At 37.2% G+C, this 16,757-nt stretch overlaps 1 protein-coding gene across 4 annotated transcripts in view; it reads left to right on the top strand.

The window, feature by feature from the left end:
- The first annotated feature begins 1,174 nt into the window (after positions 1-1,174).
- NEDD1 (NEDD1 gamma-tubulin ring complex targeting factor) overlaps positions 1,175-16,757 on the top strand; it is a 46,293-nt gene continuing 30,710 nt past the window's right edge. Inside the window, exons 1-5 of one of the 4 annotated variants that reach the window (XM_032298653.1) lie at positions 1,175-1,286; positions 3,744-3,887; positions 6,831-6,925; positions 10,728-10,844; positions 13,173-13,313. In XM_032298653.1, coding sequence (XP_032154544.1) covers positions 3,752-3,887; positions 6,831-6,925; positions 10,728-10,844; positions 13,173-13,313 — 489 coding nt within the window. In that variant the 5' untranslated portion in view covers positions 1,175-1,286; positions 3,744-3,751. Of the gene's footprint in view, positions 1,287-1,326; positions 1,524-3,743; positions 3,888-6,830; positions 6,926-10,727; positions 10,845-13,172; positions 13,314-16,757 lie in introns of those variants that run through there. The other 3 variants (XM_032298651.1, XM_032298642.1, XM_032298635.1) reach the window with 3 other exon arrangements.

Consider the following 16,757-nt stretch of genomic DNA (forward strand, 5'->3'; position numbering starts at 1 on the left):
TGTATGTATATATTATATTACATGTATTATTATATATATTTTTTCATATAGTCTAGTCTCAATTTTCCTGCTGGCTTCAATTTTCAGAGATTTAATTAATTGTCCTTTTTGTTTGAAGCTTTCTGTTTTCCATTTGCTCCCATTCACCCTGCCCCCACTCCCTTACTCTACTTTCTTAGTTCCCAACTTTCTGGGCCTCCTCCCTGCCCAAGCTGGATTTTATAACCTCAATAACTGCCGACTCTACCATTAAGGCAGTTGCTGCTTGCTATCTTCCTCCTTTTGCCATTTCCCATGAACCTCAATAACTTGGCTACGATTTCAATTTCTGCTCTGAAAAAAATGCACTTATTAGAACTTTCCAATTATCTGCAATATGAATACAGATAGCTGGGGCCTAGTTGAGAAACACACCTCATGTAGTTGTGATGAAACAATAACACTGCAGAAGAAATGCCCTAGAATTATGATAAATATTCTCAGCAAAAATTGTCAGTAGGGCTAGAAAAGGCCCTTTGGAAGGGGCATTTGAAAACTCGGCTCAGCAACTTCCTTTTCCACCTTGAAGCATCCCCTTCAAAAGAATTCCCAACCAGAGGATGTTTGATGTTCTTGACCTCGCAGCATGATGAGAAAGAAAGATCATAGGTTTTGAAGTCGGTTAGTGCAGACGCTTACTGTTCGGGTTATTTCTCAGTCTGAGTGCATTTCCTGGCTGGTAAATTGCAGGTAGGCATCCTTTCCTAAATCCACATCTACAATAGTTTCCCTTATTATGGGTCTTCGTGCAACTTATACCTTTCATTATCATAGTTTCATTTTCCATTTAATTATCTAATAACGTCAGCCTCCTATAGTGGATTGTAAGCTCCACGAGGCCAAGCACCATGAGAATTCACTGTACTCCTGTGTCCCCAGGCTAAACACATCACTGTATACCCAAGAGTCTAGCATAGTGCCTGGCACACAGTAGAGAGCAAGTGAATGACAAAAGAGCAGCTGCCAGTGGCCAGAACTCCGTCGCTGGGGCGTAGAGAGAGCTGCCCTGGCCCGCTGTTCCTGCCCTGGCACTGGGATAACTTTCCCCGTGAAGCCCCAGCGTTGCCCCTGCCAGAGCCTCTATGCCCCTTTCCCGTCCGGCCAGGAGCCACAGCTGCAGGCAGCGCCTTGCTGCGTGACGTCACCCGGGGGCGGGACTTCCGGCCGCCGAAGTTTAACCGTCCAAGCGGGAGCCGGAAGCCCATTGCTGAACGGGCCGCGGCCCCCTGTTGTGTTGCCGCAGAGAGGTGAGGTTCCGGAGGTGCTGGGATCTGCGGGGCGCCGCCCGCCGCGTCCGTGCACCTTCCGGATCCCAGGGGCCCCCGTGTCCCCCTCAGAGGGCGGGGCGGAGGTCCTTGGGCTTTGCGCGCCACGAGCAGTTGCCTGGCAGGGGCGAAGCGGCGCGCTAGGCGCGGAAGCGTCCCGGGAGCAGCGGGCCGAGGTCGCGCACCTCCCGAGAGGCGGCCCAGGTCAGCTGGGGTAAGGTTGGTGTTGGCCCTGGGGGATGTGCTGCCTCCGAAAAGTTTGCCTCGTTTCCACAAGTCCGTCTCTTTCTCTCTTTTTTTTTTGTAATTGTCAACCTCAAGTACTTCTCTTTTGCCATGTACTCGGATGCATTTTACAGGGTAGCCCCAATTGAGCGGTTGTCCTGCAAATAAAGTGCATTTTTGGTGACTGAAAGTTGGAGAACTTGCATTTCAGCTGAGTGGGGTAGCTGAATTGGTTCCCGTAGCCGCTGTCCCTAAACCCAGGCCGACGTTACCGCCTGTGTCCTGACTGCTCGCTTTCCATGGGACCCTCTTTGAGGGACTGATGTAAAGCCACTCCCTTAAATGTGCTCAGTTCTCAGAAGACCGAGGTAGTTGGGCAGATGGTCCTCTTCCCCGCTCCGCTTTAAGAGTGAAAAACAGTAAATCACTCGGTGAGTTTTGTCTCCTTCATTGGAGCAGATCGTTCGAATCCAGGTTTTCTGAGCCCTGGCCTGAGTGATCTCCCCACTACACCCCGCAGCTCAACAGGCCTGGTGTAGGATTCGGGTAGACACAGCTTGCAGTTGTGTTTACAAGGCTTAGAGATCGCTTTTCCAGCAATTCATTCATTCTTCCTTGACTTGTGAACCAAGAGGGCACGTGTTACACAGGTTTAAGGCACCAAATCCAAACACTATGTTAACATTTCAGCAGGTAACTTTAAAGTTAGTAGCACTGTATCGGATGAATGGAACATAAGGAAGCAAATGACTGAATCACATTAACATTTTGCCTCGAGAGTGAAAAGTTTCTATAATGATGCCTTTAACTTGTCCTCTGAAATGGTTTAAACTAGACATAAGTGTGATGTTCTGTTAATGACTCGGGGACCTATCTGTGACATCACTAATGCTGTGCAGTAGTCTTGTACTTTCCATACTAGGGCTATGTGGGAGGTATAATTCTGTGCCCTCTCCCTTTACCTTTCTCCCATGTATTTTTGATCATTTTTTTCCTCACCTATTGTTCATTAGTACCTGTCACTCTTTAAAGTGCCTGCCTAGAGCAATTTCCTTGCCTTCTGTTTTCTAAACTTCCTTGGTTTGTGAAATCACCTTATTAGAATTACGTGTTACAACTGTATACTCTGAATAAATGAGTGAAGACATTGTAGTTCAAGTATTGGTATAGGGACTTAGTGGCATCTTATTTGACCATATTGCTAATTTTACAGTTATTTGGGAAAACTGGTGTGACTAGATTCTGACCTGGACAAATGTTAGTTTATCATCATACATTTCTTAAAAAATTAGGAAGTTACTTATTAACAATTATTTGTTGAAAAGCTGTGGTGTGCCAGAAGTGTTTCAAGACTCTGGTATGGAGAGATAGACATTATTATGAAAACAAATAAAAATTTAAGATAGTGACCGGGCGTGGTGGCTCACGCCTGTGGTTCCAGCACTTCGGGAGGCTGATCACCTGAGGTCGGAAGTTCGAGACGAGCCTGACCAACATGGAGAAACCCCATCTCTGCTAAAAATACAAAATTAGCCGGATGTGGTGGTGCATGCCTGTAATCCCAGTTACTCGGGAGGCAGAGGCAGGAGAATCTCTTGAACCCAGGAGACGGAGGTTGTGGTGATCCGAGATCGCACGGAGCTAAGATCGTGCCATTGCCCTCCAAATTTCAGATAGTAGGAAGTGCTATGAAAAAAATGAAATCAGGTAGTGGGATGTAGGGTAACCTGGTAAGCCCCTTACCGGGTAAGGGGCTGCTTTAGCCGGGGTGGTCAGGAAAGGCCTTTCATAGGAGGAAACATTTGAGCTAAGACCTGAATGATGAGTAGGAGATGACAATGGGAATCTGGGGAAAACATTTTAGGCAAAGGGAGCAGCAAAATGAAGAGACACTGAGGTGAGAATAACCTTGCTTTTGTATGAGGCAGACAGAAGGCCAGTGAAAAGAGGAGAGTTACATGGGGCCCAGGACATGTAAGGCAGGCTAAGGAGGCTGGATTTCATTATAATTACCGTGAGCAGCCATTGGAAGGGTCAGCTAAGATAATGTGATCTGGCTTATGTTTTAGGAAGATCACTTCAACTACTTTGGTGAGTGCACTGTTTGGAACAAAAATGGCCGAGTTAGAGCCACTTGTTTTAGATTAGGTTTTGACCTTTTTTGAATATGTGTATTAAATGTTTTTAAAATACATTGTTTTAAACTATTTGTAGGCGCAGTCATGCAGGAAAACCTCAGATTTGCTTCATCAGGAGATGATATTAAAATATGGGATGCTTCATCTATGACATTGGTGGATAAATTCAACCCACACACGTCACCATGTGGAATCAGCTCAATATGTTGGAGCAGCAATAGTATCCTTTAAAAAACAAGCAAACAGACAAAAACCAAAATCACAAACCACTTATTAGGTTAAACAACCACTGTCAATGAAACTTTTTCTCATATTGTGCCTCATACTGAGATATATATTTTGCATTTCTATGAAGGATAGAAAACGTAAAATAGTAGTCTACAAAACAGTATATCATATGAATGCACTCTGATTTTATCTGTTGGGTTCATTTAAAAATTTAGTTACAAATCACTTCATTGGAAAACACTGCTATTAAAAAAAATGTGTACTATGACTACATCATAGAATTAGTTATCAAAAGTTTCTTATTGAACCAAATGGAATAAGGTGGGTAATTATGGAAATAATTCTAAAAGGTTTTGGAATGAGTTTTTGCATCTGCATTTGGGTATTTGTGAATCTGAACTGAAAATTAAAGACAGAACTTGAAGGCAGAAGCAAGTTGGGGAGGAGATAAAAAATTGTCCATTATCTCCATCTTACTGATGTACTCTCCATATTTCTCTCTCTCTCTCTCTCTCTCTCTCTCTCTCTCTCTCTGTGTGTGTGCGTGTGATGAAAATTACATTATTTCCTAAACAGACATAGTAAAATTATCTAGATTGAATTTTTCTAAGCTTTTTATGTTTCTTATTAACGCCTTCCCTGTCTTGGTGAGCTTCTCAATGTGAATACAATAAAATGAGGGAGTGACGACTGTAAACTAGGGTTTTTGAACTCCGCGCTATTGACATTTGGGGGCAGAAAATTTGTTTTGGGCCTTCCCTGTACATTGTACCATGTTGAGAAGGTTTGTTGGCCTTCTCCCATCAGGTACCAATAGCCTCTAGTTGTGACAACCAAAAAGGTTTCCAGAATTGCCTGAATCACTCCCAGTTGAGAAACACTGCTGTAACCATACTACTCTTATCACCTTTTATATGAAAATGTTTTATATAATTGGTGTGTTAGAAATTTTCTTTTGTGAAACTCCTACGCTATTTCTTAACGAATTAAATTTTAACATTTGTCTGATTTTTATCAACACCAAAGTACTAAATTCTACTTTCTGATGAAAAAAAGCTTTAAAATATGACTCAGGAACAAAAATATTGAAAGTTTTTTAGGAACCTAACTATTCTTGCATGTCTATAACAAAAAGGACACATTTTCTTACTGAATTAAATTTACCTCCTTATCATTCCTTGATTTTGTATTAAAGCAGTAAAATAAATTGCTTTGGTACTCTGTTAATCAAACTGATGGTAAAGTGAGTGCATTTTTGAAGGACTCTCCAGATGTGTAGTAGGGAAAATGTTTTAAAGAGAGTGACAAGTATATGAAGTTGCTGTTCTCTATTTTTAGATTTTCATTATCTTTAGAGCTTAATTTTCCCTCTTACTGTATAAGAGAAAAGTAGCAATTCGTAGTAAGATTATTTTTTGGTTGACTTTTGTTTCAAGGAGTTTTACTAGGAGTTGATATTTACTGATGTGCTACTTAACAGTCTAGCAACAAAACTGATGTGACTATGAAATAGTGTTGTATGACTTTTGGAAATTGGTCTTATAGTTTTCTTGTATGAGCAGATGTGCACTGAAAGCTTTCCTACAGTCTTATTCTTAATAAGGCTTTGATCACTTCCAGAGAGTTTAATTACTGAAAAACAAAAATTCCCAGCCTTAGCAACTTGGGGTCCACATAGCATAGATTTCAAGAATGGGGTTAATGTGAAGTGCCAGATAGATTACAGGTTTGTTTTTTTGTCCTTTAGCTTATGTTCCTCACTTTTTCATGATTTCTAAAACTACAAGAGAAATAAAAAAGTAACTAGATTAGCCACCCACATTGTATTTCAGTCCTTTTCTATATTCTAAGAAGAGTAGTGGTAAACAGAGGAAGAAGCCAAGGAAAGGGAAATGATTTTTCTCACTATTGTGATATCTAGGTAGAAATGATTTTGTTTGCATCATATATCATAATAAAATTACAACCTGTGCTCTGTCTACAAAATACTTGAAAGTTATCCAAAACATTCAAAAGTAAATGCAGTTAGGGATTCTGAGTGTCTAACCTTTCTCCATTGCTTTTACTCACAGATTTTAATTGCTAAAAAGCACAGATTTAAACTTCTGATATTTTAATTTGTTATGGCTCTCAAAATTAGGCTCTTACTCTTGGTTATATTGTTATGTTTAATTGTTTTAGTTTTAAAATACTTATTGTTTGTGTTTACTGATTGTTGTACTTATAATTCATGTAAAATAAGGTAAATACAATTTTAAATTAAGATTAAATTAAATTTTATATAAAAATTAAAACTCATTCATAACAAACAATTCCTATTTAACCATACATGTTTATTAAATATTTGTAAGTTACAATATTCATTCTTAATTTAAGAAGTATTAATTCTTAATTTAAGTAGTATTCATTCTTAATTTAAGATTAATTCTTTAAGATCAAAACATTCTATCACAAAAATTCATGTTCTGGGAAAAAAATCAGTCTTTTTTTTTTTTTTTTTAAATAGAAAAATAGGAGACTAGTATGGATGTTTGCTTCCTACTTTAGATTGGTACCAAGCACTGGGTTAGTATCTTGAACAATTTCTGCAGATGAAAAGGTTGATTGATATTTGCTGGTGCTGCTTTTATCATGCTCTCATTCTTGAAGGATAAAATTAGCCCTCCGGCCTACTCTTTGAAAACAGAGTAGTATTTCACATGGGTTAAATAGCTCTTGAGTGATAGTAGAGCCAGAAAGAAGGATAGCTCTTCCCTGCAGTAGTAACAAAGAATTAGTCTTAGTAATTATTAATAGTAACATGAGCCATTTTTGAAAGCTAATATATAAGCTGTACTCATTGTCTTCCTAGTGTGTTTGCTTTTATAATTGCAGTTCTTAGTCTAGTGCTATAGATGTTCATGGATTGTTTGATGCTCCATAACTCTTCATTTAGATAATTTTTTAGTAACAGCATCTTCTAGTGGCGACAAAATAGTTGTTTCAAGTTGCAAATGTCAACCTTTTCCACTTTTAGAGCTTGCTGAAGGGGTAAGTGATTTTTTTGTTTAAACTTTTAAAAATCTTAGTTTTGTTTGCCTGGCAATTGCTTATTTATTATGGTGCTTGTGACTAAATATAAAGGTGTTTAAAAGCATCATTTTTAACTTAAGCTCAAAATAATATGGTAATACTTAAAAACAAGATATGTATACTTATTGAAGCGAAGCGTTTTTAGGTAAAATAGTATTGAATATTAGGGGAACAACTGAAGACTTGAATTTGGTTAACTAGGCACTTCATTTCTCTATTTTCCTTCAGTTGGAGAGGATCCCTGTTGCTGCTCTGATGTCCCACATAGGTTACTAGGTTGACCTGAGCATATGAACTCTAATGACACAGACTGCTTTACTGATCTTGGGCTTAGGACCATCAGGAAAAGACCCAAAGCTGATGGTAGCCCTCTGCTTCAGATTCTGTCCACCTGTACTGAGGGGCCTGTTTGAGCTCCCCCACACTCTCCTTTCACAGGTTGGCTTTGTCATAATGAGTTTAGGTCCCAGGGCATTTAAATGGAGCTCTCATTGCATGTTGTTGCCTTATCCTTTTGTTTTATAAGTTAATCCCTCTGATTGAGGATAATGCTGGCTTCTTCATTTCCAGTCACATACTACTTGACAGCTGTTTCTTTTTTAAATAGGATAGGATTTAAATAAAAAAGTATGAGTAGTTGATAGCTTTTCTTTTTTTTTTTCATTTCAAAGTTTTTATAGCAGATTCTAAATTGTTATGAATCGTCATAATTTTACATACTGGGATAGGTAAGGTAGCCCAATTAGAAAACAGCCGGACAACTGAATAAAAGCTCAACTAATTTAAAGAGGACTCATGATTTTTATCAGTCCTCTCCTAAAGGTATCCGGTGGGATTGACCTGAACTTCAGTTCTAAACCACAGATGTTGGAGACTGAGACAGGGAGAACATCTGCTAACAGTAGAAATGGAGTTTGAGGCACTGTGTTTAACCTGTCTTAAGCAAAATCAAGGCACAGAATGTCCCTGGTTGATAAAAGGAAAACTCAAGTCTTCAAGAGCAGGCAAAACATCTTAGCCATCTTTGGATCTTTATATCCTGAGAAGTTCAAAAAACATTTGTTAATGTCAACATGAAAACAGTTTTGACTGCTACCTCTACCACTATATATACATTATGCCTTAGAATTAGTGAACCAGTATTTGGGAGCTTTTTTTGTTTGTTTGTTTAAGTATAAAAATAACAGATGGTATTCACAAGTGTGACAATAATTCTAAGAGTTTTGTGAATATTCCAAATTAGTTGCTATGATTCTTAGCCCTATTTCCCATAGTTAACAAATCATATCATAATGCTGATGGATAAAAGATTAGTTGAATTCAAATTTTGAATCCATTTTAATTTAGTTATAAAAATATTTGCAAACTGATTTTTTAGGTTTTACTAGTAATTTTTAAAGTAACATATTAATGTGCTAATAACCACTTTGTTAGTTCTAAGTCCCCTTACTTGTGTACTGTTTGAGGCATTAGACCTTTTTTACTTGAGAAAATGAGTTATGATTCTACTCATTTTAAAATTTTAGAGAACTTTTTCATATTTATTTTCTTTGATTTTATATTTTATCTGTTTATAGTAGAATTGTACCTTTTGCCTTGAATCTTGAGAGGTACAGGATTCCTGTAATGACTATACAATTTCCATTAATTATTTAAGTTCATTAGCTGCATTAATAATACTTTATCATAAAAAAGACAGGGTTAGCCAGCTCTAAACATAAGTTTTGTTCTGGGCCCTTAAGCATAGTTATAGTTGGGGATGATTAGAATCCCAATATATTGATCCTCGATGGACACCTTTTCTATTTTCTTTAAAGGCTGTTTTGATAGTACTTAGCAAACTGTCCTAATTTGCAGTAACAACCAGATTCTAAATCTTACTAGTCTCCTTCAACCAAAGTCAATTCCTAGAATGGGATCTGCAGGAGAATTACAGCAACTATACTGAAACATTGATGTTGTGTGCATCGTGCTATTTTTATATTAGTTGATACTCTTGGTCAAAATTTCAGAGCTAGAAGAAACCTTAGGGACTGTAGTCGGGGGAGGGAAGGGACTATCTGCACCCTTTAAAGAATCTCTTTTGAGCAGAGGATATTTCTGAGAAGCATGGACTCTCAAGATAAGGACAGTAGATCTAGTCTTCACCTTTGGTTTCTCAAATGCAGAAACACAGGCTCAGAAAGGTGAGATGATTTGCCTAAACCTACATAACTTGCCTTTTAACTTTTAATGAAGTCATAAAATGTCCCCTTTGGATTTGAAGAATCCAAGGATGCACTGTGGAAGTTACAACTAATGTAACTTCATAGTGCATCTGAAGGTTACATAGGAAAAAAAATGCAACATTGTGTTTTGTGTAGCATAGTTACTGATGGCACCACCAGATTGGTGGCACTCAAAGATACTCATTGAGAACTTGACAACCTCTGTATTTTAGCCATTTATTCTATAAATATAGAGCATGGATATGGGCTTTGTGCTAGTGAAACTGACATTCTGGCAGGGGACAGGCAGTAAACCAGTAAACAAAAAATACCCAGATATTGATAAGTTATCATGCAGAAAACTAAAATAAGATACTGTGATAGCAAGTTAGATTAGGTAGCCAGTGGAGGTCCCCTGAAGTGGTGACACTTAAGTTGGTATTTATTGGCCGGAAAGTCTTCCAACCAAGGTTCAGAGAATTTAGCTTTCTAGCCAAGGAGAATAGCTGTGTAGAAGCCTTGGGGCAAACATAGGGTTGTAAGTTTAAGGAATGGAAGGTCAGTATGGCTGGAGAATTAATTAGTGGATGAGGAAGAAAATGGTAAAAGATGAGATAAGGCCAGTTAAATAGGACTTCAAAAGCCAGGTAAATGGTTTTATTCTTGGTGTTATTGGAATCGATTGAAGATTTTTAAACAGGAAGGAGACATAATCTGATTTACATTTTTAAAGCCCACCCTACTTATGAAGGATGGAATATAGGAAAGCAGGAGTGGGAACAGGGAAACCAGTTAGGAAGCTGCTGTCATGGTTTGGCAAGGTTTGGGTTATTGTTAGTAGTAGTGATAGATAAAGGGGAGCCATGTGGGATTTATTTTTGGGTTGGAGTTAGACAGTTTACTGATAGATTGGAGGGGAGGGAGAACAAGAAATCTAGGGTTATTCCAGATTTTTATCTTGAGAAACTGGATGGTGTCTTTACAGAGATGGGGAACAATTGAGGTCAGGCTTTGATGACCTGATGTCTGAGACTTGGTCTTCTTAACAGGGAGATTTGTTGGGAGACTTAGGGCAAGTATCTTGACGTCTTTAAAAAAAAAACTTACCCCATCGGTAAAATGAGGGCTCTACACTTGGAAATTCTTTAAAGTCTCTTCTATTTTTAGCATTTTTTGAGCTGGGGATTGATTTTAATTTAGGATATTCTGTGCAAATACAAGAGCAGACTTTATCAAGGGGAGTTGGGATGGGCAAAAAAGCCCTGATGGGAGACCAGGACTGCTGGTGTTTTCTAAGCTTCCTGTATCTTCACTGGGTCTCCGGAAGTGAATACAAATCTGTCTGATTTCCTTGAAGCATTTTTGACCCCCTTAAAAGCTGTTGGATCCATGTGAAAGACAGTGATGGTGGCTCTTTAGTACAATATTAGCATGTTTATGGTATTTAATTTAGCAAATATTTATCACATGCTTACTAAGTGTTGGATGAGACCTGACAGTCAGCTCTGGGCTCTGTTCAATTAAGGTAACTTTTTTTTTCTTTTTTTAAATAGCAAAAGCAGACATGTGTCAGTTTAAATTCTACATCTATGTATTTGGTAAGCGGAGGCCTAAATAACACTGTTAATATTTGGGATTTAAAATCAAAAAGACTTCATCGATCTCTTAAGGTAAGCAATTTTAAAAAGTCTTCACAAAATAATGGATATCTTACAATGCATTTAGTCTACTTACTAAACTTTTATTTTTGAGCTTTTATGATAAAAATAAGGGGCTTCAGAATTGAACTAAGATTTGTTAGGGAAAATAAAGGTGCTATTTAGCCAAAAACTTGTGGTTTTTTTTTTTTTTTTTTTTGTCTTTTCCATGTATAGCATTAATGCATATGATCAATGTTTAAAGCTTTTTTCTTAATTTTTCTTTTAGTTCTGCTTTTGTTTGAATGAACCACTTCACTCATTTTTGTAAACTATGGTTTTTGGTCATCAGGGATCTTGTTTTAGGGCACACTGGAAAAAATGAGAGTTGTTTGGGGATGATAGTATTCAATTTAGTAATCAGAGTTGGGGAGGTCAGCTTCTTAGTTATGCAATATATTTGGCTGCTCTTGTGTGTGTGTGTGTGTGTGTGTGTGTGTGTGTGTGTTTGTATTTTTAACTTGGTAATGAAATATTTTATAAACTAATTTACTATTTTTAATTATTGTTTCTTTACTAATTAGCTTTTTGCAGTTTCAGAAAATAAATATTCAGCATAAGAAAGTCTGGTTATGATTTTTTTGAATTCTAGTTTTCATTATATTGTCTTTTTAATATTTAGAAGTTGATCTTAAAATTAATTTTTGTCTTTTAAAAATTTAATGTGAAAAATGTAATCATATCTGCATGTATACACAGAGGAACAACTTTCTTTAACCCATGTAAACTTCATTTGCCCCATCCTGCATGGCCATATTTGATTCATTTTTCTATCTTCAGCTTTCGCGATTTCTCTGGATGGTTTTCTCTTTCTTTGGTGTAAAATTCTTAGTGCTTAGCGCCTTCATTCATTCTGTTAATGAATATTTTAACTCATTGTGATAGTGGGAAATCTAATCTTTTACCTCTGGATCTCTTCTCTGCAGTCCTCTCCCTGGTGATTAACACAGTTTCTGGCACTTGATAGGTTCTTAGTAAATGTTTGCTTAATGACTTATTTTCCACAGTTGAAGTTAGGCAGAAACTTGCCTCTTTATAGAGTCACAGAAATTATATTGGACCCCATGTTCTTAATTTCCCAAATGGGAACAATACACAAAATGTCTGCTCTTCCTTTTTTCTTCTCATCAAACATTTTTTCCTCAGGATAGCAAGTGTTTCTTGGTTTTAGGAAAGGAATAAAAGGTAAAGAAATCTCTGAAAATACTTGACAGACTACTTGATAAAGTTGTAATGTAGGTGGACTGTCATAGCTATTATTCTTGCTATTACATAGATATACATAAATATAAATAAAAATATAATTTTAATATGAATAAAAATATAAATAATTACATAATTATTAGATATGAGGATTATTAGTTGGTATTATTAAGATATGGCATCAAACTGTTAAAAACTCTTCTCCCAGTTTTGATCACTTTTACCTGCTCCTGCTAGACATCTCTAATTTGATGTTGAAAAACATAGTCCTTGTGAACTCAGTTTGTTTAAAACCCAACAGTTTTATTCCTCAATGTGAATTCTCATTTGGATTTGAGAGGCAGCCTGGTATCATGGAAGGAACAGAGGCTTTGGAGTTTGACATGGAATTGAATCCTGGCTGTGTCACTTAGCAGTTACATGAGCTTGCACAGGTTTCTTAAGTTCTCCGTGTCTCCTGTACCTCATTTATAAAATGGGCAAAATGACCTTGACTCTCAGGCTTTTCTAAGCATTAAATAATATATGAAACTCTCAGCACTATTAGATACTCTGCAAATGGAAGCAGCTGCTGTTATCTCACACGTGCCTTGCTCATTTGTTTTTTCCACTCTTACGTTGTGTAACATCTGGTTTCTTTCCCCTTCCCATGATTTTTCTCTTTTCTTTAAGGTTGAACTCCAGCTTTATGTCTTCCATAAAGTTTCCTCTGTCAACTTCGTTCACAGTAGCTCTTTCTCTGTCCTCTGACACTTTGCCTCCATCATTTATTTAGCATATTTTCTGCCATTTTCATGTTAAAGCAGGAACTCAACAATAGTCAACTTGCAATACCTGTTATTTGTCAGAGGAGTGAATTCTTTAAGGTAGACATAATGCCATGTAGAAAATTACCTTTCCATAATGTCTCTCTCTTTTTCTTTTCAAGAGTACCTGGACCATTTTTATGGTTATGAAAAATAATTCTCTGTTTATTTGAGGAAAAGTTTAAAGCAAATATCAGATTGGCAAATACATAATATATGGTATTTACAGAAACATGAAAATGGGCTGTGGGGGTTATGGGGCAGTGTACTTACTTTCATTTCTCTCTTTCAGGATCATAAAGATGAAGTAACTTGTGTAACATACAATTGGAATGATTGCTACATTGCTTCTGGTTCTCTTAGTGGTGAAATTATTTTGCACAGTGTAACCACTAATTTATCTAGTACTCCTTTTGGCCATGGTAGTAACCAGGTACAGTATGAGTTTATTCAGAGTAAAGTTGGTAATACAGATTTTGAATTATATCTTACGTAAAGCTTTGAATGTAAGTTTTTACAATGCTTGATTGAAAAACTTACTGGTAGCTGTTTTATAATGGTAGTGTTTTAAAATACTCAGATAGTAAGCTAATTTATACTAGATTATGGTGCTTATATAAATTTGATTATGTAATCAAATAGTGACATCCTCCTAGATTATAACTATATACAGTATAATAAAATACAAAATAGTTGTTAATAGGTTAAATGTAAAAAATGGCTATCAATCTTTCTACAGCATTACTGTAGTAGCAGTGTGTTACATAGCTCTGACTTTGTCAGCTGCAAGACAGATACCCTCATAAATACTGTTTTGTGGACATGGAATGATTGTTTAGGCAGAGGGTAAATTTTGTATTTTTGTTTTTGTAGGTATATTATAAAATATCAAGGCTTATATATTTCAGGTTAATATAAGAATGTTTTAGGAAACTTTCTGAAAGGAAAGTAAGTCACTTTTTTTCCTTTATAAAAATATTTAAAAGAATACATTCAGTTTTTCAAGGAACCTAACTCTTGGTTAACTTTCCATAAAATTCTCCATAGAAATTTTCAATGAGGTGCAAGTTCTTTTAATTTTTACTTAATTTAATTGTAATCTCTTTGACTATAACTATTATCAGATAAAATAGGGGAGATCTTCACTTTTGGAAAGTAGTTTTTAAAATTATTATTTGAATAGTATTTCTTTAGTGCTTAAAAAATTTAGCACCATCCTGGTCAACATGGTGAAACCCCGTCTCTACTAAAAGTACAAAAAATTAGCTGGGCATGGTGGCGCGTGCCTGTAATCCCAGCTACTCAGGAGGCTGAGGCAGGAGAATTGCCTAAACCCAGGAGGCAGAGGTTGCGGTGAGCCGAGATCGCACCATTGCACTCCAGCCTGGGTAACATGAGTGAAACTCCGTCTCAAAAAAAAAAAAAAAAAATTTAGTACATATGAAAAGCATACAGGAAAATGTCTTTTTGAAGTTTCATATGTATTGGGGGAATAATACAGATATGTAAATGGTGTTATGAGTAAGTGATATAAAACAGTCTGATGGTGATTCAGAACAATTGAGAGAAGACTATCTGGGAATAAAATAGGGAAAATTGACAGGGTAGGGGAGTTTCACCTAGGTCTAAGGCTTATGGATTTTGTCTTACTATGACAATATAAACTGGCCTCTTTGCCAGTTACTTGATTCTAACTTGTATTAGGGTTAGCCTTTTTTGTTGTTTGGTTTTTTTTTTTTTGAGGTAGAGTCTAGCCGCCCAGGCTAGAGTGCAATGGCACAATCTTGGCACACTGCAACCACCATCTCTCAGGTTCAAGCGATTCTCCAATCAGCCTCCTGAGTAGCTGGGATTACAGGCACCTGCCATTGTGCCTGGCTAATTTTTATATTTTAGTAGAGATGGGGTTTCACCATGTTGGCCAGGCTGATCTTGAACTCCTCACCTCGGGTGATCTGCCCACCTTGGCCTGCCAAAGTGCTAGGATTACAGGCGTGAGCCACCCCACCAGGCCAGGGTTAGTCTTTTTTACATGTCCACATTATTGGTGGAATCATGGCTTGTTTCTTTGTCCTCAGTTTATTGTCTAGTTTCCTGCCTTATGTGGAGAAGATGCTTAATAAATATTTGAATGTATGAATATATTTAGAGATGACAAAGATTTTATTAGGTAAACATAAAGCTTTAGAAGAGGGATTTTTTTCTTTCTTTCTTAGAGACAGAGTCTCACTCTCACTCTGTGGCTTACATTGGCATGCAGGGAAATGATCGTGGCTCACTGCAGCCCCAACTCCTGGGCTCAAGTGGGAGCCTGGCTAAATTACTATTTTTTTTTAATATTAGAGACAGGGTCTCACTATGTTGTCCAGGCAGGTCTTTAACTCCTGGCCTCAAGTGATCCTCCTGCCTTGACCTCCCAGAGTGCTGGGATTATAGGCATAAGCCATTACACCCAGCTGGGAGAGGAAAGTTTTATATAGGGGAAATCACATTAACAAAAATAACAAGAAAGGAAAGTGCATGGGCTTTACATAAGGCCAATGTGAGAAAATATTGGGAAAGGGTAAATATGAATACAGTATTGACGTAAGACTGAATGTCACACAAAGTACTTCTGTTTTGGAAGGTATTCAGGGAAACTAATCAGAGTTTTAATTAGTTGAATGTCAGAAACGTAGAATCCTTGAACATTAAAAATAGCCTTTAGAGGTAATCTGCTTTCTGTATTTTATGGATGAAGGTAAATGATTTGCCCTAGGATTGCTCTTTAGAGTGTACAAATATTGTCATAAAAGCAGGAACTGATATTTTGTTTTGGTGATTTCTTTTTTTTTTGTTTGTTTGTTTTTTGTATTTTGATATTGGACTGACTTTTCAGTAACATAAAAATTAGACCAGATACTACTATGTATATTCTTATGCTCCAGTTTTTATTTTTATTGTATCTTGGTAGAGAGTTTTCTTATTAAAATTAGACATGAAGGACTATTCCTGAAAACATTAGGTTTGACTATACTTTTTGACCCAATTATGTTTAAAAGATTTAAATTTTTGAAAACAATTGAGGTGTAACTTAACATGTAATAAAGTGCAGTGTACATATCTTAAGTGTACAGCTTGTTGAATTTTTATGTATATAGCCATACATTAGCGCAACTACTAACAAAATCAAGATATAGAACATTGCCAGCACACCAGAGGACCTGCTTTTGCCTTTTCCGGTCACTACCTCATATATTATAAAAGGAATCATGTGGGCCAGATGTGGTGGCTCACACCTGTAATCTGAGCACTTTGGGAGGCTGAGGCAGGCAGATTGCATGAGCCCAAAAGTTCAAGACTAGTCTGGGCAACATGGCGAAACCTTGTCTCTATTAAAAATATAAAGAAATTTCCAGGTGTGGTGGTGCATGCCAGTAGTCCCAGCCCCTTGGGAGGCTGAGGCAAGATGATCACTTGAGACTGGGAGTTTGAGGCTGCAGTGAATTCTGATTGTGCCACTGCACTGCAGCCTGAGTGACAAAGTGAGACCATATCTCAGAAGGGAAAAAAAAGGAATCATGTGTCTGGTTTATTTTAGGCATCATTATGTTTGCTTTGTTGCATGGAATAGTAGTTCATACTGTATTAATACTGTTTAGTGTTTCCTTACATGAATTGGCCACCTTTTATCCATTCTGTTGTTGAAGAGCAATGAATTGTCTCCAGTTTTAGCTATTACAAGATAGCTACTGTGAATATTTTTGTATAAATCTTTTCTTATTTGAGACAGAGTCTCGCCCTGTCACCAGGCGCCAGGCTGGAGTGCAGTGGCGCGATTTTGGCTCACTGCAATCTCTGCCTCCCGGGTTCAAGCAATTCTCCTGCCTCAGCCTCC

Source organism: Sapajus apella, unplaced genomic scaffold (assembly GCF_009761245.1).
Source record: "Sapajus apella isolate SASKATOON/1434 unplaced genomic scaffold, GSC_monkey_1.0 scaffold2, whole genome shotgun sequence".
NCBI lineage: Eukaryota > Metazoa > Chordata > Mammalia > Primates > Cebidae > Sapajus > Sapajus apella.